General features: G+C 51.5%; 1 protein-coding gene across 3 annotated transcripts in view; it reads right to left on the minus strand.

Moving 5' to 3' along the window:
* Positions 1–669: 669 nt before the first annotated feature.
* Positions 670–23,392, minus strand: part of MTUS2 (microtubule associated scaffold protein 2) — a 555,967-nt gene continuing 533,244 nt past the window's right edge. For 2 of the 3 annotated variants that reach the window (XM_045797034.2, XM_045797033.2), the window contains exons 11-16: positions 17,630–17,735; positions 15,577–15,650; positions 11,892–11,990; positions 10,703–10,822; positions 7,831–7,928; positions 670–3,691 (exon numbers count right to left, since the gene is read on the minus strand). In XM_045797034.2, coding sequence (XP_045652990.2) covers positions 3,478–3,691; positions 7,831–7,928; positions 10,703–10,822; positions 11,892–11,990; positions 15,577–15,650; positions 17,630–17,735 — 711 coding nt within the window. In that variant the 3' untranslated portion in view covers positions 670–3,477. The remainder of the gene's footprint in view (positions 3,692–7,830; positions 7,929–10,702; positions 10,823–11,891; positions 11,991–15,576; positions 15,651–17,629; positions 17,736–23,392) is intronic. The other variant, XM_045797032.2, reaches the window with a different exon arrangement.

The raw sequence follows: 23,392 nt of genomic DNA on the forward strand, positions 1-23,392 counted from the left end.
ACTTGCAAGAGGTCTCTCGTTCAGCAACTGTTCGGGAGGGCAGGGGTCTCTCTGGAGTAGCTGCCACTCCCGTATGCCCTGCAAAACCACCACGGGGAGCTGGCCGACCCAGGGGTCTCCCTTGCAACCCCAGGAAGGGACAGGCCCATGTGGACACTGCGGGGGTCAGGCTGGCCAACCTGAGGCAGGTGAGGGGTGGGGGCAGGTGCTTTCAGGTAGAAACGGGTGTCCTGGCTGCGCTTGGGCGTGTTATAGGGAGAGCTACAGAGCTCTCTGGGGTCCTGGTTGGGGGAAAAAGCTCATGATAAGGAACTGCTTGATGGTGGCCCTTGTCGCTTGATGGTGGCCCTTGTCGCTTGAGAGAAAGGTCTGTGATGATCCAGATAAAACTGATGGGATTTAGGACACATCAAGCTGTCTTTGGGGTGGAAACATACAACTGTTTAGGTCTGATTTTGAAATCAAGGGTGAGGGGACCGTACTCAATCTTTTGTGTCCTTTTCCAACCGACTGTAGCCCACCCCAGCCTACCGAAGATGGCCTCGCCGAGCAGAGCCTCTGAGCTGCCTGAGCTCAGGGCAGGGCTGCTGGGGATCTGGGCTGGAAGACAGCTGCGGGGGCCCCTGGACCTGCTGTGTCTGGGGAGAGGGGGTCTCAGTGACAATCGGCTGACCATGGCACATGCACAAAGGGAACGCAGCCTGCAAATCACCTCCCTGCCTCCCTGCCTCGGATCCCCAGCCTCAATTTCCTGAAGCCTGAGAGGGCCAGGCCGACAGGTACATCAAGTGCATATCACAGAAGGTCCCTCAAGTTCGTTTTAATATGCTTCAAACACAAATATGCAACACAGAAACTGTAGGGGCCAGATAAATAATGGGTGACCCCATTCAAAGAATCAAGTGTGCCAGCCCGTCAGCCCCTCCCCTCCCCTGATACCACCCCCCTCCCGGAATCTCATCCAGCGTGTGGTGGGCAGGGGTGGGTGCAGGGCTCAGACATGTCTCCCAAACACCAGGAAGAGGCTGGTGAGGTTTGGTGGGTCCGAGGCGGGTGGGGAGGCTGCAGCATTGGTACGCGGAAACCACTCCAGCCCGGAGGTGGGCGGCCGGGAGACTTCCATGTCGAGAGAGGTCCGGGTCCTAGTGGCGTGTGGCGGGGGGGGGGGGGGGGGCGGGGGCAGGACAGCTGCCGTCCCCCATGTTTCAGGATAGGAGCAACACGTGAGGGGTGTCCATGACGAGGGCACGAAGCCAGGGCAACGTGGGAATTAGCTCAAGTGCCCAAGGGCGGGGCAGGTGAGGGCAAAGCTTTTGTCCACCTAGTGAGGGGTTACTTAGTTCTAACATCACTACGACTTTGCATGGGCTAACACGCTGTAGCACGTCCTAACGTAACACTGACATCTGTATTGCTGTGTAACTGCATTTAGCAGGTGTCCTTATGGAAGCAGTTCCTAACGGGCAGAGCAGAGCTCCGGCCGAATGACTGTTTTTGCAGGCGGTGCCTGCTAATAGAATAAATAATGGTGTGTTTAGTCAACGTGGCATGATCAACTCTAACGGAATGCCCAACTCAATTATCACAACATCATGCAGAGCCGCGAAAGGAAAAAAGACATGTTTCTTCAATGGGGATCTACCGTGTATGTCCCGAGGGCGGGCAAAGACCCTTGGAGGTTTGCTAGAAGTGAGATGTACCTGAGGCTGGCAAGCCCAGCCTTGACTCACTCAAGGAACACAGACCAGGCCTGTGCCGAGCAGGCAGGGCCCCGGGCATGGTGGCCCCTTCTGCGGGCATTTCTTCCTGGCTCCATGGCTCTGGCACACGGAGCAACCCTGCGTGAGTCTGCTTGCCTCAGACAGGCTCGGAGGCAGCCCTGTGCTCAGGACCATTCTGCGGGGCCATGGGGAGAAAGTGCAGGGTCTTTGTCACAAACAGGAAACAAAGGCATCGTTATTGTCACCATGCCAACTGTTGAAACTACGTCTTTCTTTGTGGGTCATGCTCCTACTATTCCACAGCACTACAGGGAGAGCATTCATTCACACTCTATGTCTACCATTGCCGGGACAAATGCCAGTCCAGGAGCCAGGGACCGCTGGCTGCTGTTCCACCGGGCTCCTCTGCTTGGAAGAACCTCTGGGCCTAAGAAGGGACCGCTGTCGGCTGTGGTACTGCTTGGTCATCGGGCAGAAAATACGCCTGGCTTTTGGGGGAGGTCACATGATGGTTGAGCACAGCTTGGAACTCATCCCCCACGACGGAAGAGTCGGTGTTCTGGAAGGCCCTGCTAGAACCCCTGAGCCATCTCAACGTACAGGGATGGGGTTGTGTGATAGAACCAAACTGATGGGGGATTGGTTGCCTATGAAATGGGGGGCCTGAGGGTCGTCTTTCAGTGGGTTGACCATTTAGAGAATCCCATCAGAGCACACCACATGGACGTCAGAGGACCCTTTCCTACTCTGTGCTCCGTCAAAATACAGATCCTATCAGCAATTTGCCTTCTGGAGGACGGAGCACGGATGGTCTTGGCCAACTCCAAGGTCATCCTCACCCTCACGCCAGAAGGTCATGCTCCTCCATATTTTCCCGAGGGTGCAGCAGCTGAATGATGGATTCCAAGATGCCACTTAGGAAAAAAGCAAAACTTGTGTTTACAAGACTGTAGGTGATTCACTGTCATGAGTGTCATCTGCAAAACTGCTAAACCCCTCAGGGTTTCCCACTGCTATCCCTTCGGCACTCACGACAGGAGTATTAATAATTAAAACCTGCGAATGGAATAATAGTGACCTCACATCATGTGGACTAAGAAGCTGACTGTTCCAAAGGCAGTTAGCGTTCACAAGTCGCTGGTGTTTGTGCTGGAGTACCACTTGGTGGTAGGTTGAAAGGCGCTTCTTCTCTGTATCTTTTTTTTTTTTCCTTTTTCTATTTTGGGTAGAAATATTCCTGGGAAGCTAGATAGAAATGCATTTTCATATCCCAATAATTCTTAGGCACAAGTTAGAAAACTGCTGACCTTCACCAAAATATGTCAGCACTTCATGTTATAAAAAATGCAATTCAGAACCGCTGCATGTGTATATACGTGTATCTAAATACACACACATATCGGAGCAGTACACAATGATTATTCAATGGATATTCAAAACGGAGCTATTTGTAACTAACCTGAAATTCTGCAGTGAAAGTTCATTGCTCGAGAACAGCTGGAGTTTCTTTCTTTCTTTTGGCTCTACCTACGGTCACACGTTTGCACATCAGACACTACCGTTTACACTTTCCTAAGTGCCGACACCAGGACAGTCTTATATGAGGATCAGAAGAGGACTCTGCTTAGGATGCGGCTATGCAGCTACTGAGCATGCGCGCAGGGCCAGCCGCGGGCCGGCTCCTGCTCATGACTCGGTCCGGTGGAAGCACTGGCTGGACGGGAGCCACGGCTCCCGCGGGCTGCGTGGTGCGGCGTCATCTGGGCGTTGTGCTGACTCTGGCGGGAGAGGAGGGCCCCGAGGAGGAGCCCCGGTAAACAGGGGACGTGGGGGAGAGTTTAACGGGGCTGGTTGGGTCCCCCGTTTGGAGCTTCCAAAGCAGCTCTTCGTTGGTTCGGCTCAATCTCTTCTTCTCCTGGGTTTCTTTCTCGACATATTCCTGGAGATTAGCATTTTCCTCCGACAGTTGTCTGCATGGGGAGAACAAGACACAGTCAGGTAGCAATCACGCCGGGAGGCATTAGCATGAGATTGGCCAGGCCAGTGGGCTCGGGGCCAGGGAGGCGGCGGTAGCCGCCTGCCTGCGGGAGGACAGGGACAAGTGGGACCACGGTGACCAAGAACCATGGGCTGAAACGCAACTTCCACTTGTCCCATGGACACATCTGTTCCCAATCGGCTCCCAGTCCCTCTGCCCCGTCGGGGGAGGCGCTAGTCGTCCACTGGACAGGGCAAATACTGAAGGCAGAAGAGGAAACGAGGGAAGTGGGAGCTGGGTAAGTGTGCCTCCCAGGAGGCCCAGAGATGGTGGCGATCAACGGAAGGACAGCACAGGGACAGTGCCGTCAGCCTCGGGACCCTCCTGCCCCCCTGCCCCTGGCTTGGGTCCCCTGCTGCAAATGCTGATCTGTGCATCTGCCCACCTGCTGGATGGGGAGCCCTCGGGGACAGGGACTCCTAGAACCTTCTTCTTTGAATCCACAGGGTACAGCCTGGTGTCTGGCACATAACAGACGCTCAGTTAACCTTTGCCGAGAAGGGTTGCTAAATGAGAACTGAATCCCGGCATCCTCTGCCGTCTGTCATGAGGTGTTGAGTTGCCCGCGTTGCTGCATTTTTATACATGACGGCTTGTGTGAGGAACTGAGAGGGAGAAGTCCACGTGCATTTCGTGGCTGGATGGCCTTAGCCCGGGAAGCCAGCTCACTTGGATAAGCCTGGACTTGCTTTTGGACCAGGGGGCCTCTTTGATTTCCAGCGGAGGCATGGGTGGCTCTGGCTCCCCCTGAAGCCCCAGCAGTGTCTCCCATGAGCCTCTGGGGTGGGAACTGCCAGCACCCCGAGTTCAGTTGCGGAGGCAACGTGTGTCAAGGTGTGCAAGTAGATGTGTGTGACCTGGGAGGGGGGTGCGCACAAGAGCGTGCATGCATGCGAGGGAGCGTGACTGTGCAAGTCGGGAGTGTGTGCACGAGTGTGCACGTGTGTGACAGGAAGCACAAGTGTGTGTGTGCGTATGCATGTGCACAAGTGTGGACCCAATAAGGAGTACAGTTGAGTAGGGCCAGGGCTCAGGCATGGGTCTCACGCAGAGGGCTCTGTCCTCTTGGACGAAATGCACACTTGCCTCATTTTGTTACGCTGCGCTTTGCAGATACTGTGTTTTCTCTAAGTTGAAGGTGTGTGACGGCCCTCGGGAGAGCATGGCTATCGGCACCAAGTTTCCAACAGCATTTGCTCACTTCACGTCTCTGTGTCGCATTTTGATAATTTTTGCAGTATTTCAACCTCTTCATTATTATTATATTTGCTATGCTGATCTGTGATCATCTTTGATGTTACTACTGTAATTATTTTGGGGTGCCACGACCTGCACCCATATAAGATCGCAAACTTAACCAATTAACGTGTGTGTTCTGACTGCTCCATCGACCAGGCTTTCCCCAGCGCTCTCCCTCTCCTGGATGCCTCCCTATTTCCCGGGACACAACAATATTGACGTAAGACCAGTGAATAACCCTACACTGGTCTCTAAGTGTCTAAGTGAAAGGAAGAGTTGTACGTCTCTCACTTCACACCAAAAGCTTAGGGAGGAAGGCACGTTGAGAGCCTCGATAGGCTGAGAGCTGGGGCCTCTTGTGCCAAACAGGCAGCCAACGCGTGAGTGCAAAGGAAAGGCTCTTGAAGGACATTGAAAGTGCTGCTCCAGTGGGCACACAAATTAGAAAGTGAGACAGCCTTCCTGCCGGTGTGGAGAAAGTTCGAGTGGTCTGGCCAGGAGATCAAACCAGCCCCAGCATCCCCTTAAGCTGAAGCCTAACCCAGAGCAAGGCCCTAACTCTGTCATTCTGTGAGAGCTGCGAGAGGTGAGGAAGCGGCAGAAGGAAAGTCTGAGGCTGGCAGAGGTCGGTCCACGAGGTGTAAGGAGAGAAGTCAGCTCCGTAACATGAGGTTCAGGGTGAAGCAGCAAGTGCTGGTGGAGAAGCTCCAGCAAGTTCCCCAGGAAGTCCAGCTACCATAGTAATGACGGGCTACACGCAACAACAGGTTTTCAGTGTAGACGAGACAGCCTTCTACTGGAAGAAGATGCCACCGAGGACTTTCAAAGCTGGAGAGAAAAAGTCAGTGCCTGGCTTCCAAGCTTCTGTCTTGTCAGGAGCTAATGCAGCCGGCGACTTCAGTCGAAGCCAGTGCTCACTGACCATTCCGAAAATCCTAGGGCCCGTCAGAAGGATGCTAAACCCACTCTGCCTGTGCTCTATAAATGGAACCACAAAGCCTGGATGACAGCACATCTGTTTACAACATGGTTTACTGAATATGTGAAGCCCACTGTTGAGACCTACTGCTCAGAAAAAATGATTCCTATCAAAATATTACTGCTCACTGACAATGCACCCGGTCACCCAAGAGCTCTAACAGATGAATGCTGTTTTCATGCCTGCTGACACAACATCCATTCTGCAGCCCCTGGATCAGGGAATAATTTTGACCTTCAAGGCTTATTCTCTGAGAAATACATTTTGTGAGCCTATCGCTGCCATAGAGAGTGATTCCTCTGATGGATCTGGGCAAAGTAAACTGAAAACCTTCTGGAAAGGATTCACCATTCTAGATGCCATTAAGAACATTCCTGATTCAGGGGAAGAGGTCAAAATATCCACATTCACGGGAGTTTGGAAAAAGTAGGTTCCACCCTCCCAGAGGACTTGGAGGGGCTCAGGGCATCGGTGAAGGCGGTCACTGCAGAGGTGGTGGAAACAGCAAGAGAACTGGGGTTGGAAGTGGGTCTTGAAGACGGGACTGCAGTGCTGCGATCTCATGATCAGACGTGAATGGATGAGAAGCTGCTTCTTGTGGATGAGCAAAGAAAGTGGTTGCTTGAGATGGAATGCGTTCCTGGTGGAGAAGCTGTGAAGATTGTTGCAATGACCACAAAGGATTTAGAATCTTCCATCAACCTAGCTGATAAAGCAGCAGCAGGGTTCGAGAGGACTGATTCTAGTTTAGAAAGTTCTACTGTGGGTAAAATGCTACCAAACAGCATCACACACTACAGAGGAGTAGTTTGTGAAAGGAAGAGTCCCTCGGTGTAGCACACTTCGTTGTTGTTTTAAGAAACTGGCACAGACACCCCAGCCTTCAGCAACCCCCACTCTGATCAGTCAGCAGCCATCGACGGTGAACCAGGACCCTCCACCGGCAAGAAGATGACAACTCGCAAGAAGATGACAAGTTTAGATGATGGTTGGCATTTTTTAGCAATTGAGTATTTTTAAAGTAAGGTATGTACATTGCTGTTGTAGACATAATGGTATTTCACACTTAGTAGACGTAACTTTCAGATGTACCGGGAAACCATTCATTTGGGAAGAATTCCTTGGGTTGCTTCACTGTGATACTTGCTTTGTTGCTATGGTCTGGAACTGAAACCACAGTGGCTCCGAGGCCTGCCTGTAAGCTCCAGCTGGCGGATCAAGCCCAAACCCTGCTTTACTCCACTCTGACAGCAGGGGGGGGGGACCCCGCATCCTTCCTTGAAGGTTGGAGCCCCGCAGAGCAGGGGACGGAGATGGGAATGGTGTAACTCCAAGGAGCTGCCCTGGGCTGCGTGGTTTCACTGGCTTGGTCACTCCCTGCCATCCTCACGGCCATGGCCAGGCTGGCCCAGGACCACAGCTTGCAGCCGAGGGTCCTAGCTGGCTCTGCGCCGGGGAGCTAAGGGAGCACAGGCTCCGCTCTTGTGGTTTTTCTCTTTCACCCGGGAATACCCAGCGGGTGGCCCTCTCCAAACTCCCCTGAAATAACCCCCTCCATCCCGCAGCCGTACTGGAGACCTCTGCCGCACACTTCTGCCAATTTTACTCATCTCTCCCAAGGCGGGGACCACTGTTATGCAGAACCGGGCACAGGCCCGGTGGTCCCAGCGGCCTGTTTTAGTCTTCTCTTCCTATGCGACATGCCAAGAGCCCGTGTGGGAAGCCTCACAGCTCAGAGGAATGAGATAAAGTGGACGCTGGGACAAAAAGACAACCCTCCAAGGAGCTCAAGAGCAAAGCCACTTTGTAGGTGACACGTGCTTCGTTAAGCTCAGACACCCAGGCCCACCTACCTTGTGACAACGGTGTTCTGGTCAATCCTTGCTTTGAGGTCTTCATTCTGCTGCTGGAGAACTTGGATCTTTTCTTCTAGGATAATGTTCTTTTCCGCCTGCAAAGGATGCAGTGTTAAGAGGTTCTCAGCAAGGCCCTGACGAAGGTAGAAGACCAGTGGCCTTGGCTTCAGAGTTTTGGAGGATTATCAAGAACAGTGCTTTGCAGAGCACCTGGGTGGCTCAGTGGGTCAGGAGTCCAACTCTTGATTTTGGCTCAGGGCATGAGCCCAGGGTCCTGAGATGGAGCCCTGTGTCGGGCTCCACACAGTCATTGCAGAGTCTGCTTGCCCCTCTCCTGCTCATGGATGCACAAGCCACCTCGCTCTCAAATAATTAAATAAATAAATCAAATAAATAAATGAAATAAATAAAGAAAATCTTTAAAAAAAAAACCAGTGCTTTGCAAATTGCAGTTTGCAATGCATTCATGGGTTGTAAAATAAAGTTAGAGAGATGTGAGTAGCATTTCTTTTTTTAAACAAAATAAAACACAACAGAAAATACCAGAGCGCCCTATATGTAGTAAAAGTATATTGTTATTCATATTTTAGATATAAATGTGTTTTATATATATTATACGTGTGTGTGTATACATCAGGTTCCTGTGTAGAATACACTTTTTTTTAAGATATTTATTTATTTGAGAGAGACAGTGAGCGAGAGAGAGAGCGAGCACAAGCAGGGGGAGGGGCAGAGGCAGAGGGAGAAGCGACTCCCCGCTGAGCAGGGAGCCCATGTGGGGTTTGATCCCAGGACCCTGGGGTCATGACCTGAGCTGAAGGCAGATGCTTAACCGACTGAGCCACCCAGGAGGCCCTAGAATACAGTCCTTACAGCGCGTGCCCCTGCAGCCAGAGATAAGCTGTCGGAGGTAAGTGAACACCATCAGGGCCTAGTTTGGCTGATGGGCCCCCTGGTTCTTCCTGACGGTCAACTGCACTGCATCGGCGTCCCTGGCCCCGGCGTGTATGCACAATGTGACATGCTGAATTAATGGATGGATAGAAATAGAAATAATGTGGACACATTTTTTTTTTTTTCCTTCTGAAGGTATGGACAGCCAGGAACCCAAAGCCTGAGACGGGCTTGGTACGGGATCCGAAAATAACATTTTCCATGCTTGTTACTCCCTTGCAATTTATGCTGTTTTCTCTGTGTGTCCCTTAGGGCCTTGCAGAAGTACAGTTGCATTCTAAGATAAATTCAGAAATAAATTATTTTTTGAAGAGAAAATGACAAATTGACTGTTGGGTTGTCAGTCTTGGAGGAAAACTGTCACCCTTCCATGCCTAGGACTAGGAGTCAGAGCCAAAGGGCAGGGCTCTGTCCCACAAACTTCCCTACAGCCTTCATCTTTGCTCCCAGGAAATGGGAAGTGATTACATTGGTTCTTTATGCCTGAAAAGGTTTCTGGAAGGGGAGTCATGCATGGCTGCAGACTGCCTGGAACATGGCTAAAAACAGCCAAATAAGCCCTGAAGTTCGTGGGTGACCAGATGGCTCAGCCTGGAGGACAGGGTCGTTGGTCCCTGTGTGGGCCCAGTGGGGAGGCCAGGGCTCTGACCTTGCTGGGAAGCTCTGGGCTGCTGGGACGTGCCACATGGGCACCGCGGCCCAGGATACCGGTTACCGACAGCCACACTGCAGTCTGTCCCCGTCCTACCTGCCGAGCACCTGCAGTATGAGAGTCCGCAAGGGCAAAGGTGCTTGTCGAAGAGAGGACACGACACCCAATACAACACGTGCGGCTAGACCAGCTCCTGGCTTGGGAAAACCAACTCAAGGGATATTTCAGACCCAAGCAGGGAACTCTACATGGTAGATGAGATGATCAATGACTGAGATGGCGAGTTCAAGATCTGCTGGCTGGATGAAGGCAGGATACAAACGTCTCCGTGTTGGGGGCACGTCCATGGTACCGAGGAAAAACTCTGGGAAGTGTTCACAGCGCTTGGAAATATATTCTAATTTTCTTATTTTTGTTTATCTTACAATTTCTTATAATGCATGTCTTTTCTTTTAATAGCATCAACGTTTGATTGTAAATATAACAGAACCAAAGGAAAAAGTCTGTCTGAGACCCTTAGGCCAACTTCCGCATCAAGATGGTGTCTCCTTGGAAGCACGCTGCTCTGCTACCAGCTTAGGACAACTATCTCCCGCTCTAGCCCTTGCAGGACCCTTGTGCCTGCAGGGGAGAGGAGGGAGCTGGGGGATGCTCTATTTCCCCAAAGGGGCGCCTTTGCTAGTTCTGCGGAAGCCGGGTTGAAGGGGAAGCAGAGGGTTATGAGAGCAGGCACGGGAGCCCTGGGCCTGGAGTCCCATCCATGAATCAATGGGCTCTGGGTTAACTACGCTCTCTGCCTAGGCCTCCACCTGCATCTGAAACAATGGAAGGAGCCTCTGGGCGGTACCTGCTCTGGTGGATTGCTGTCGGGGGTTAAAGAACCACCACAGGTAAAAAGTGCTTTGCGCAGTGCCCAGCACACACCTCAGTGGCGCTCCATTGATGCTGGCTCACCATCCGTCCCCCGCAGGGAGGAGGGAGGAAGCAGCCGTCCCCCAGGGGAGCAGTGATGGATGGGGGAAGGAGTCAGGGAGTCAGGAGGGCTCCCCAGTTTTGCAAAACGAGGCCACCTGGGATTCCTTATCAGAATTCCTGGCTTCCTAAGAAAGGTCATGAGACTCAGCCAGGGCACTTTCTGCTCTGGTGTAAGCAACGGACAGGGAAGGGCCCACCCTCTGGGTGCAGGGAATGAAGACATCCGTGATGACAGGAAGGCATATTGTTCGGCTTCCTGGGGCTGTCCTAGGAGGCAGGCCGACTCACCAGTTTTTCCAGCTCAATAATCTTCTTTTCCTGCTGGTGTATTTGCTGATTCTTCATCTCTAACACCTGCTTCAGACTCTTCATGTCTTCTTCCAAGTGCTGATAGGGAGCCAGGGCAATCTACAACGGCAGAGGGCAAGAGCTACTTACCAGGGCTCCCAGCAAAGCCCTGTATTCACCAGCGCCATGATTCAGCTAAAGGTAGCCTCTGTAACAAGGTTCCCAGTAGGCACTGGAGCGTGAGTAGGAGCCCACCCACAGCCCTCCCTGAAAGAGATGCTCACTGGTTTCCCACTGGAAATGCTACAAGACATCCAGCTCCCTGGGGAACACGAGAGGTAAAGCCATCACCCACTGAAAAGTCTGGATGCTGGGATGGCTGGATGCTACCAGCCTGTCCCCCAAAGGGAGCTCCTGGGGTAAAAAGAGTAAATTCAACATTGGCTTTTAACATTGACCCAGACTGCTTGATTCAACAGACCAGTTGGGATTTACAGGTCTCCCCTGTGCCCATGCAGAGAGTTCGGCGGGGGGGTTGGGTGGGTGGGTGAATCCTTGCCTAGGAAATGAGCAAAGTGGTTTAAAAAGCAGAAAAGGCACTTTAGAAAAAGAAATGCTACGGTAAGGTTGCCAGATGTAACAACAACAACAACAACAAAATATAGGACATTGAGTTTGAATTCCAGATAAGCAACCTTTTTAAATATAAGTTTTACATGGGATATACTGATACTAAAAAATTCACTTATTTTTAATTCAAATTTAACTGGGTGTCGTGTATTTTATCTGGCAATCCTCCATCAGTGGGAAGGAATTTTGCCAGCTTTTCTGGAAAACACTGCCCTCCCCCTCCAAAGGCAGGCGTGAGTGAGAACTCCCGTGCCAGCCTCACCCGAAGCTGGGGGAGAACGGGGGAAGGCGGGTCCCAGCCGGGGTGGAGAGCTCCCAGGCTGTGTGGGTCACAGGAGCTTGGGGACAGTGGCTGGGGAGCAGTGTGCAATCTGGCAAGGAGAACATGTCACTGGAGAAACCCGCAGCTGTCATCTGTGTCAGGAGAGCAGTGCCAACAGGGACATGTCCTGGCCAGCTGTCACTCCCACACAGAGGTCCCATGTCCGGGGGAGACTGCCGAGGTGACTCCCAGGGTGAGGCTCCGGTGGGAGCCGCGGGGCCTGGGGAGCATGACTACCTCCAGCTGCTCTTCAGTGTTCTTCCTCAGAGCCTCCTCAAAGCGTCTCGCTCGGTCCCGAAGAGACTGGCTCTGGAAGGTCAGCGTGTCTACCTGGTCCTGCAAGGATGACAAGAAGCCCAGCTCGGTCCACTGCAGACATGGCGGCCTGGGCAGCTGTGAAGAGAGGGCCACCCCACCTGGCCCGCTCTTTGCAAGGTCCAGGGTCACAGGATGAGAGGCTGCTTGGATTGCCTGTCCCACGGTTGTCACCAAGAGGGGTCACGTGGTGTTTACGCCACGCATAAAGCGCCCTGACACTATGTGGAAGAACTCAGAGCAGGCGGCTCGACTTCAGAGCGCCTCCCGACGTGAGTACGCCACCCTTCCTCTCCAAAGCAGCAGCTCGTTGGCGGGAGGCCTCAAATAATGCAGTGTGGGACCTCACAGAGGCAGACTGTCAGCAGAGGGAGGTGTCTAGTCCCCGACTTTAGGAAGAACGATATACCCATCTCAGAGAAGAACTGTCCTCATTTATAAACCATCGAACCATCCTTGACTTCCCTCTCTGCCTGAGACCCCTCCTCCTACCACCACACACACTAATTTTGGGGTCAAGGATTTAGTCCTGCCAATTCCACCTGCTTAATGTCCCTGGAATCCTCGAACCCTCCTGGTCCCTCTCCCTCTACCTGAAGTTTAGCCCCACTGCTGCTTTTTCCTGGGCCTGGGTTATAACTCTTCTGCCCTCATGCTGGAGTCAGGGGGAGCTTTCTCCAGTGCAAACCTGAACCCGTCACCCCCTCTGTGTAAAACCCCACTGGCATCAAGATGAAGCGCATATCTCACACGGTGATCTCCTGATCAGCCTCTCCTGTCTCCCAGCTCAGTTTGCACTGCGCCCACCCCCCACTTTACGTTCCAGCTGTCTCCCCAGCACCGCCTCCACTGGCCAGCTCCCTCTCCTTCTCCGCTCGCTCCCGGCCTCCTCTCGGCCTTTCCGGGCCTCAGGGCTGGACTACACGTCCCTGGTGTGAGGTGCCGTGGGAGCTGAGTCTTTTCTCCCATGTAGACCCTGTGCCCAGCTAGACCAGTGCTGGCCCCCGGCACACACCAGCCGTGGGGCAGCTCTCCGTGTGCAGGCTGAGAAGATGACGGTGTGTCTCAGGAGGAACCACCTCTGCCCCTTCCCCGGCTGCCAGGGCAGACGCAAGCCCAGCAACGCCTGAACACCGCAGGCGAGCGGAGGATGCCGGGCAGCGGGCTGTCTCTCGTTGCTCAGGCACAGCGAGAGACGGTGCCTCGTTCTGCAGAGTATCCCAACGTGCTCCGCCCGATGACACCATTTCTGTGACATTAAAATGAAGGGCCTAGGGTCTCCCCAGGAACTCTTCTGGCAAGAGAAACGGCTTCACCCCCTTCATGTGAAGAGCTAGGTGTTGTAAATTCTGGAATCGCACATAGAAACACTGGCACGTATGACGTGCTGGCTTGCCTGTTTTCTCCATCTCACCAGAGGACCCTGTTTTCCAAACCATCTCTGGCAGGTTCCTTTTCCTCTTTCTTATTGTTTCCAGTTACCTCCAATTTCATTTTTAAGAAAAAAAAAAGCCCCCCCCCCCAGCGCCATTAAATGCAAGTGCTGGCGCATTAGGGGGACAGAGTTGTCCGTGGGGGTCTGCACGCACAGGAGCTGGGGAAGGTAAATCCCAGCCCAGGGCGACCCCGGCCGGGGTCCAGCACGCAGTCACTGCGCGGTGCCGCCGCCTTCCAGAACGTGCCTACAAATGGCTGTACCGCTACATGGCTCCTACACCAAACTCGTCCGCGCTGTCAGAGGAAGCATTTCTTTCAAGTCTCTCCTCCTCCATTGAAAAGCAAAACAATGAAAGTCGCATCAGGCAAATGCCACCTAGGATGGATCTAAAATGTCAAACTGTGTTTTTTCTGCCTTATTCGCTATTACTCAAAACAGACTCATAGGCACACAACGGTGCCACAGCAGTCAGACAGAATGGACTGTTTTTCCACTTGGGTTGGCTCCTTTGAGTCAAGCCGAGAGGCAGAAAGGCCCAGCTGGTGACCCGGCACAGCATGGGCCACTCAGGAATTAACCAATGGCATGACAGTCGTGGTAGTAAATGTAACAGCACTTGAAACTATTATCACGGCAACAGCTGCCGCTTGTTAGCGTCCGCCATGAGCCAACCTAGTGCTGTGCACGTTACACCATTATTTCCCCTCATCCGCTCACGCCCTGAGGAAGGTATTGTTAGCGCCCCCATTTTACAGATGAGTAAAGTAAAGTTTACAGAACTTCTGTGACTGTCCATGATTTCAAAGCTAGTGAGAGGAGGTACACTGGGGATTTAAACTCAAAGCTCACATCTCTTGTCCCCAGACCTGCTTCTCTAGCCACCAGTAGCCCAGAAAGTTCGGCTTAACGCAATTCCATCCTCTTTGTACCAAACAGTCTCCAGCCCAGATGAATTCTGCCCACGGAGAGTTACAACTAAAATATGTACAATTCATGACAGTTTAATGTTAGTGGCAGAGTGAAGACTCACGTATGAAACAAAACTCACTTCTTTTGGTTTTGGACTGAATGGGGTTTTTGTTACGTCGTGGTGTGGTCCTGGCTTGTGTTCCTGAGGGGGAGTGCACCTGATGCTGTGGGATGTGGGGTACACGACGGCAGTCTGGGGTTAATGTGCCAAGGCTAAGCCACACGGGGACTGCGCAGGCATTCTGCAGGACCGTGGACGGACCGATGGATGGGGGGGTTGGGCTCACAGCAGGCGGCTGCCCACTTTAAAACTTCTGAATAGTACATTCCATAGTTGTGACACTGGCTAGCTCCACAATCCTGGATTTTTTTCATGGTGGGCAGGCTCTGTATATGAACATTATCAGGGGAAAGAATGCCATCAAAGAAGCAAAAATTCCTGCCTTTGTATTATAGTTTTAGTGATCACCTTCCACAGTTTCCAGATGTGAGTGTCCCTAATATTTAACAAATAATCTTGTTATAATTGAGGCAGCCATAGTTGGGAATGGAAGCAAGACCGCCGATCTCACCCTTGCTTCCCAGGCGGCTCCGCCCTAGGGCTGGGGGTGGCCTGGGTCTCTAGAAGGCTGGAGGGAGATGCGTGTGATTGGGGAGACCCGTCATTCTCCCCGTAGAGGTCAGAAGGCAGCAACCTGGCCTCTGATACCCACATTTTCTGCAGGTTGGCAGTGGAAGGCAAAGAAGGTTCTTTTCATCTCACCCACTTCCAGGTAATTAAAGCCCCTTTTATAATACCCAGAACATGTCTTATGACATCTGTCCTTAATGACCCCTTTACTCCCCTTGCCTAGAATATTCTCCTCACCAAGTCCTCCCTTTCCTTCAGACACAGCTCAGGTACCCCTCTGACCATGGCAAGTGGGGAGCAGTGTCTCTGAACTCCTATGGGCTCACTAATGGTTTATTCATTGGGCGTCTAAGTACGTGTCACCTTTCGTGTTGTCTGTCACTGTTTAGGTCACAGCTGTCCGAGCAGACAGTAACTTCCCAAGGAGCAGGGAGTCTGTCCCATTTACCTCTATATTCCAATGCTTAGTGCAGGATCCAGTACACAGTAGGTGCTGGATAAACGTCTGCAGACAGGCATAATGATGCTGCCATTATCTTGATATCAGAGTTAAGAGAATGAATATTAACCTGTAATGACAGCCGCAGCTTTTCAAAATTTTCTTCCAATTCTTTCTTTTCAAGCTCATGGGTAGACACCAGTTCTGGAGAGAAGAGATCAAATAGTTAAGTTGGCGTTTTGAAAAGGATCAGACAAGACTCTGCAGACTTAGGATGTAGGTAAATAAGGGACACTGGTAGATAGCAGACTGAAGCCTCAAGAGACTTCTCCATACTTTGAAATTATATGCAGTGCTATTTAGAAGACAGTGAAAGAAAGAGGAAGGGAATAGGACAAAGAAGGAAAAAGAGGGAAAGAGGAAAGAATGGGGGAGGCAAGCAGACAGAACATAATTGCGTAGGGGCGTCTGGGTGGTTCGGTTGGTTAAGCGTCCGACTCTTGATGTCAGCTCAGGTCATGATCTCTGGGTCGTGAGATCAAGCCCCACGCTGGGCTTTGTGCTGAGTGTGGAGCCTGCTTAAAATTCTCTCTTGACCTCTGCTCCTTCCCCACTCCCTCTCTCTAAAAACATAAACAAAACAAAACAAAACCCCAACCACAGTTGTGCTTGGGAGCATGTGTGCACGTGAGCGTGCACGCACATACGCACGCACTCGTCCACCCCCCCATACACACACACACACACACACACACACACACACACACACACATCGTTCCTACAACCTGCTCTACCACGACTCTGGCTTAGTTGGATTCTCCACAATACTCATCGATTCTCCAAGTCTTCCTCACGGTGGAACAGCTGGGTAATCAACGTTAAATCAGTCTCTTTTCCACAACGAAGCAGCAACCTGGGGCTGAAGAAGGCGGCCTTCCAAGGATAGCATTGCTGTGAGCAGCCATCCAGCCGGCCAGCGCTTGCTGGGGAGTGGATGTGTGAAGGGGGCCAGGGCTGTGCCTGCAAGGACACTTTGGAAACCACAGATCTCAAGGATTCGCTTGAGCGAAGAGTCGATACGAAGACGCTCAGACAGAAGGATGGACTAATTGGACTGGCTCCTCTTGGGGAGTTTGAAACAATTCTATTTTGTGAAAAGTGTCATTCCAGTCATAATTTGCAAGTCAGGCAGAGAGAGATGTCATGTAAGAATTATTAGTGAATGGATTCTATTTTCCTCCAGATGGAAAGAGTCTTATTAACTGGGTGAAACACATCTCATTCTGGCTACACAAGCAATTTGTTTTCACATTATAACTGCAGGGAGGAAAGGTTCCATTAATCAGCCAGGATCACATGCGTAGAACAGGAGAGCACGGGAGGCCAGCAATTATCATTCTGGCTGGCATGAACTGCAATTAGGAAAGACTTTGTGGTTTCCATTGACCCAAATCTTTTAAGGAATGATGGTGAAAGTCTCTAAGAAATCCAATTGTTTATAGCTGAAATTTACATCTGGGTTAAAAGAAAGTTTGTGCTGATTTCATTGACATAACGCCATGTAGGCTTCTGGTCTACCTGGCTGTCTGCATGACTAGTCTTAGTCATTGAAAGCATCACCCTGACCATAGTAATAAATTTTTTTTATCTATCATTAAATACACCTACATTGCCTTGACATTTATATATAATTCAAATGCCTTGGATGTGGTATCTAAGTGAGATTTCATTCATCAGAAAACTCTACCAGGTCTATTTTTATGAAAATACAGACGCAAAAGGCAACACCATGGCTGACTGTACTATTTCCATTTATATTCCCTTTCCAGAGACCATTTTCCTACAGTGCAGTGATGGATTTTAGGGCACTTGATCTGGAAAACCCCAGAGAAAAGTTAGTACCTATTCTGGAGATGGTATAAACCACCACTAGTATCTATATACCCATAATGAATTTCATAATTTTAAGATCATGACACTTTGTCCCATGCGTAATACTGTGCTCTAAGACAATACTGAATCCTGGATTTTTAACTCTTCTTTCCATAGGAAGCAACACAAAAGACACAATAGGACAGAGAGGAAGGAAGACAGGAAGAGGAGCAAGAGAGGAAGGGCAGCAGCAAAGGTTTGGCTCGCACGGCCCACCCTGAATTGCCGCATACGTCGAGTCCGATAGCTACCTTGGACTTTGTGGTGGTGGTCATCCTGCAGGATCGCGATGGCTACCGTGTGGTTATTTTCCATCTCTAGGAGAACAGCCTCATGGCTGGCCGTGAGATCTTCTACCTGAAGGAGGCCACAGCTATGGTTACACACAGCGGGGGAATGGGTGGCAGGAGTGTCCTTGCTGCTTGGAGAACAGAGGTGGAATTCAACCAGTAGAAAGTCTGTGGCCAAAACGTCAAGGACAAGCCACTCTGCTGGGATGACAGCCATCTTGGCCTTGCACCAAGGCAGGAGAGCCAGGATCTGGTGATGAAGTGGCAGCCCCTGAGTCAGGGGGAGGTCACAGGGAAGTCACTGCCTCAGCCCAGCTGTCTACAGGAGGCTGGGGGCTCCCGGTGGGGGACAGCTGCCTGAGCCACCTCTTCACTACCCAGGGCCTGGCTTCCTGCCTGTCCCCTTCCCACTCCCATTCCTTCTCCTGCACCAATCACTGAGACAACAGTGGAGAAGGAAAAGAGGGCCCTCTACTGGATGGTCCGCTCTCTGTTGCCCAGTGGCAGGTGGGAGCATCAGTACACAAGATAAATGGAGGGAACTAACCTTTATTAAGCCGCCTGCTAGCGGTTCCTGCACTTAACTCTCACAGCAACATTTTTATGTCCATTTTACAGACAAGGAGCCCGAGGCTTAGAGGCATTCGAGATGTTTTGCCAAGGGCTCGTAAATGGCAGAGCTGGCAGTCGGCCTCGGTCTGTCTGACTGCACCGGTGAAACTCTCTCAAACACACCGCTGCTGCCTGCCCCAGCAAGACCGCAGCCCAAGCCACAGGGTGCTGTCCCCAGCGCCAGGGCAGGCCGGCGGGCCTGTACGTGCAGCACACCTGCTTCACCATACCCTGCCCTCCAGATTGCAATTCGGACTTCCCGCCCAGGCAACATGGAGCTACTCCCGTTTCTCTGGCTGAAGGCACATTTCCAGAATGTAATCACAGGTGTGCGCTGGTCCAGGACTTTTATTTTCACCCTTCCTGATCTCCGCAAACCACCCCACTTCCCAATATATTTACTGTTTTTGCTATTGTCGTGCTTGTTGCTTTCACCTCGAATGGGGTGACTTTGAGGAGTAATTTCAAAACATCACCTCTCCCCCTGGTAGCAAACCAGAACAGTGTTTTTCCAAATTCTTTGTCAGTGAACCATTGTTAAAAAATACCACCGTACCGTGCATTGTGCATGGGTGCACACACAAAACCAGAGCCCCACAAGACAACCCGTTCCCTTCCTCCTTGAAATAACCTGGTTTTAACATTTTTATTTTACTTTGTTTTTCAACCTGCCAGTTACAAGCCCCTGAATTTATTTCACAACCTACTAGTATATATCAAAACCCAGCATTTGAGAAACACTGGACCAGGAAACGGGCCTGGGGCCTGACACCCTTTGATGGGCCCGGTAAGAACACACGGCTTCTAGCAGGTAATACTGCGCCAGCTCCCAGAGCCCCTCCTTTTTCCGGGGTAACTCACAGGCTGACCTTCAATCTGCAAGGAGGAAGGGCTCTCCACGAGAAAGGAAGCCGGCTCGTGAAGTGGGTGCATCGGAGTATTTTTATTTTAAGATGGGACGGATTCCCATTCCGGATAGTGTAATTGCGTAGGACAGTTTGTCTGACTGCTCTCGCCTATGGAAAATGAGAACTTCATCCACTAAAAAAGAAATATCTCTGGCAAAACCAACAACGAACTCCACCGTGTCAGGAACGCTGCCTGATAATATGCAGACGGACATGGTGTGCAATGATTCAATTTTATTTACTGGTCATTCTTGATTAAACAATATTTTACTTACGGCTCAGAGCGAAGAATGCACTCAGCAGAAAGGCTGACTACCACAGTATTTAATTGTCCAATTCCTGTTTATATGAGGTTTTTATGGCGTCTTTGTCCAGAGCCTTTTAGTCTCTTGGAAAACTAAATCACTGACTTAAAAACATGGAAATATCTTTTCTTTCTACTTTATTACTGATGTCAGTTAAGCCCATGGCACACTGCAGAAACAAGTACCCACACATTATTTGGAGTTATGTTACCCAGTTCGGTATAAAGAAAAATCTTTCATCAGTCCTTGGTACGATTCTAACTTATTGGGCTCTTACACAGATTGCCACGGGTAGTTTCAGGAAAGACAGATGCATGGAAGGGCGAGGTTCCAGAAGAGTCCACGTGTCCCTGGAGGTGGATGCGCCCTGACTGGCAATGCTACATTCTGTTTGTGGCTAAACATATGCCCTCCTGGTTTGCTGGAAGGCGGGTCTTCGACTTACTGGTGATAAAATACCGCCCCCAATACGTTAAGGGTGATGTGAGGGCATGATCTATCTGTTATGGCCTCTCAGAGGTGCTCTTATGAGTGAAATACTAAGTCCCTAACTCTGAAAGACCATATGCAAAGAGTGGAATGCCCAGTATGTTTTGAAGGAAACCAGTGAGAGCCAATGAGTCAAACTTTGGGCACAATAGCCTTTACTCTTCAGTAATTTTGTGATTTCAGTAATTTCTAGACATCTTTATGGTTTTTAAAGAATACAAGGTAGGGGCTGTCCACTCTTGGCCTCCTCTTTCTTGTCATGGTATTAATTCCCACAACATCTCCCACACTCTTTCTGGAGCATGGGCTCCCACTCCGAAGCAGCCGGTAAGGGCTCTTAGCCTGAGAAGGCTGGAAACCTCCTGAAGGCATGTGAGGAGATTCAGACAGTTTGAACCAAGGGAGACACAAGGTCATTTTGTGCACAGATCACCCAGTCAGAGGCAAAAGGCATGAAACTCTATCAGGCCACAGCAGACCTCTGCTGGGTGAAGCATCCTTCTTTTCCTTTTAGATGCCTGGGCAGGGCCCCCTTAAACCACTGCTGGCACCCCTCATCCCTCCTCCAGGCGGAGGGAGCTGTGGGCTGTGCCACCGAGGAGTCCATCAGGTGCCCCTGGAACAGTCCGGGTCAGGCAGCAAGGCAGCTCTTCTCTGTGGCCGGCTCCACTCCCGCAGCTGCTCGCTGCTCAGCTGGGCCGAGCTACGGCAGAGCCAAGGCTTGGAAAAACCAGCCTCAGATGGGGAAGAGCACAGCTCCGGGGCCTACCTCATTTAGCCATTTGCAAAATACAGTTGTCTGAGGCTTCGGCGATTCACTTAGAGAAGACTGACCTTTAGAATGAAGACATCTGAGCTTTGTATTGTCTCGGTGTCAGTCATTAAACGCAGACCAGATTAAACTCCCATTTACTGCCTCCCCAGACTATTCCTATCTGACCAGACAGAGGGGGCCGGCCCGTGTTTACTCTCCCCATTCCTTTCCAGATAATGATGAGACCCTCCTTCCCTTCCGTCCCTGGTACAACACCTGGGCACTGGCTCTCAGCAGGCAGCCAGCCATGCCAGAGGGCCCAGTGCGACTTCACTGCATCCCAGGGCGTGCCCCTGTCCCCTGCGGCCCAGCGCGTGGACAGCTGTGTGCAGAAGGCCCTATCTTCCCTGCACCGCCTCCCCGCAGCGTGCAGGGGTTCTGGGGCTGGAAGACAGCAGGCCCCTGGGGACCTCATTCTGTTTGATTAGGGAGAGTGTAGTTTCTGCTGCCGGCGGCTGACGCCTGCCACGTCGGACCACAGAGACATAATGCAAGATGATGCACAAAGTGGCCTCTGTTCGTTCTGATTGAGCGTGGGGATGCTGAGGCTGCCAGTTAGCCTAAAAGGATGATTTCTTCAGGAAAGGGTAGGAAGTGTGTCCTGGATATGAGACAAGGATGGTGGAAATTCCAGAGGACCGACACAGCCGCACCTCAGGAAGGGCTCCGCTCAGACTTTATTGAGCGGAATCCATAGCGCATGCAGGAACCAGTGGCCCCTGGAGGAGAGTGACTTCAGGGCCGGGCCAGGGAGTAAGACAAACTGCCCAAGGGTCTTGGAGCGATGGTGTCAAAGGTCACACATCTGATAGCTGGGTACTAGGCTCTGAGGCTAAGTACCCCTGGGGAACAGCCACAGGCAGCCCAGAAGGGAGGGCTGCGAGCTGGACAGAGAAGTGACGACGCTTGGGGCTAACGAGGAAAAGCATTACAGTGAAAATCTGTGTGCTTCGAGAAAGGGAAGCTCTGGCAATCTGGCTTCTATTAATGTGTAGCTAGCTATAGAATGAGAGCTGATTTTAATGAAACACCTTTCAGTCATACCTTTAAAATCAAAGTCCTTCCATATCTTGGAGGGCACTGAGGAAAGCCAAGAGACAAACCATGCCCCCTGCTCGTGCCCCTAACCAGAGACTGCAGGACTGGGCCCTTGGGAGCTTTTATATTCCAGCCCACCCCCGGGGCAATTCTGATTTAATTCATGTGGGGTAAAGACAAGGGAGGGGTGTTTTGTCAGAAGTTCCCCGAGTGATCCCCAGGTGTAGGCGGAGACAGTCTTTGCCCCTCCAGGAGAGCAAATGGCTGGATCTGTCCTACTGGAGTTCCTGCAGTGAACTCAGAGGTCAGCCTGCCCTAGCAGTGAGCTCCCACGTTGAGTTAAAGCCCCCGAAAATCCTGCGCGTCGAAACCAACGCCGCCTCCCCCTGCCAGCTGAGGGGCGCTGGGGCATGAGGAGAAGCCAGATTGATTAACTTTTTAAGGATCCAGGAGCACAGAGATGCTGCTACCTGTGCAGTTAGCATTGCCAAGTGCAACTGTCCCTGATAAGAAAGACCCACCAAGTGTGGAGATTCCCGCGAGGGTAACTCGTACCACAGAGCATCCCAATCTCCACGGCGGTCATGCACTCGAGTCTCCTCCCGCACCAGATCGGCGGGCATTTATTCCGTCTGCAAATCGGGATGCTGGACTGAGGCGCATTTCATCATCCTCCCCACTGCGGGCAGGCTCTCCACTGGACAAGGGGAGGGTCAGGAAAGCAGCAGATAATTCATAGATTTAAATCACCATCCCCCCACCCCCAAACCAATGGGTTTCCATAGGTAAGGTTTACCCACATAGAAAGTCTTGAGAAGCTATTTCCATCATAAAGCTTTCCCCTTTCCTTATAGCTGGAAGTAACCTAAATTCCTAAACACATCCTCTGTACTTCTCACCCACTATTACCAGTTTCTTGGGTACTTGTCTCAGAACTGCCCCTGATCTCTAACCTGGGTATCTCGAATCTTGGTATCTCTCCCAGTCGCCTGCCATAATGCCTTGCACGCAGTGGCATCCGCTAAATAATCTTTGCACCTATGAATAAATACATGAACCACAGGCTGTTATGAAGGATTGAGAAGAACGCAGCTCAGAGCCTTCCCAAGACAGAGCACTTCTGGAATATACATAGGTGGCTTATGTAACTCATTCTCAAGGGGAAAGGTCGGGGCCTTCTTTCTTTCCAATCCCTCCCAGTATCAAGTCTCTGCAAGGCTGTGTCCCAGCTCAGCGGCCAGGCCAGAGCACGTCTCCCAGCACGTGTGCCGGCACCGGCGAAATTTCGTGAGGCCCCCAGTAGCGTTCCACTAGAGGACGGGCTCCACTCAGCTATGGCTTTGGCTCTGTGGTTCCCATACACTGCACCCCGACATGAGCCTTTGCTCAGAGGGCTCCCTCAAAACACCTTCTCCGGCTGGTAACCAGCCTCCCTGCCTCCTGGCATCTTCTCAACCAACCCAGAACTTCAGACCAGAAATCTTTTCGTGAATGTGGGGGAAAACACATTCTATGTGAAACTGGCAGTGAACAGCCCAGGGACAGAGAGGCACAGAAC

The sequence above is a fragment of the Ursus americanus genome, chromosome 10 (genome assembly GCF_024610735.1).
Source record: "Ursus americanus isolate L20-20 chromosome 10, mUrsAme1.1.p, whole genome shotgun sequence".
Taxonomy (NCBI): domain Eukaryota; kingdom Metazoa; phylum Chordata; class Mammalia; order Carnivora; family Ursidae; genus Ursus; species Ursus americanus.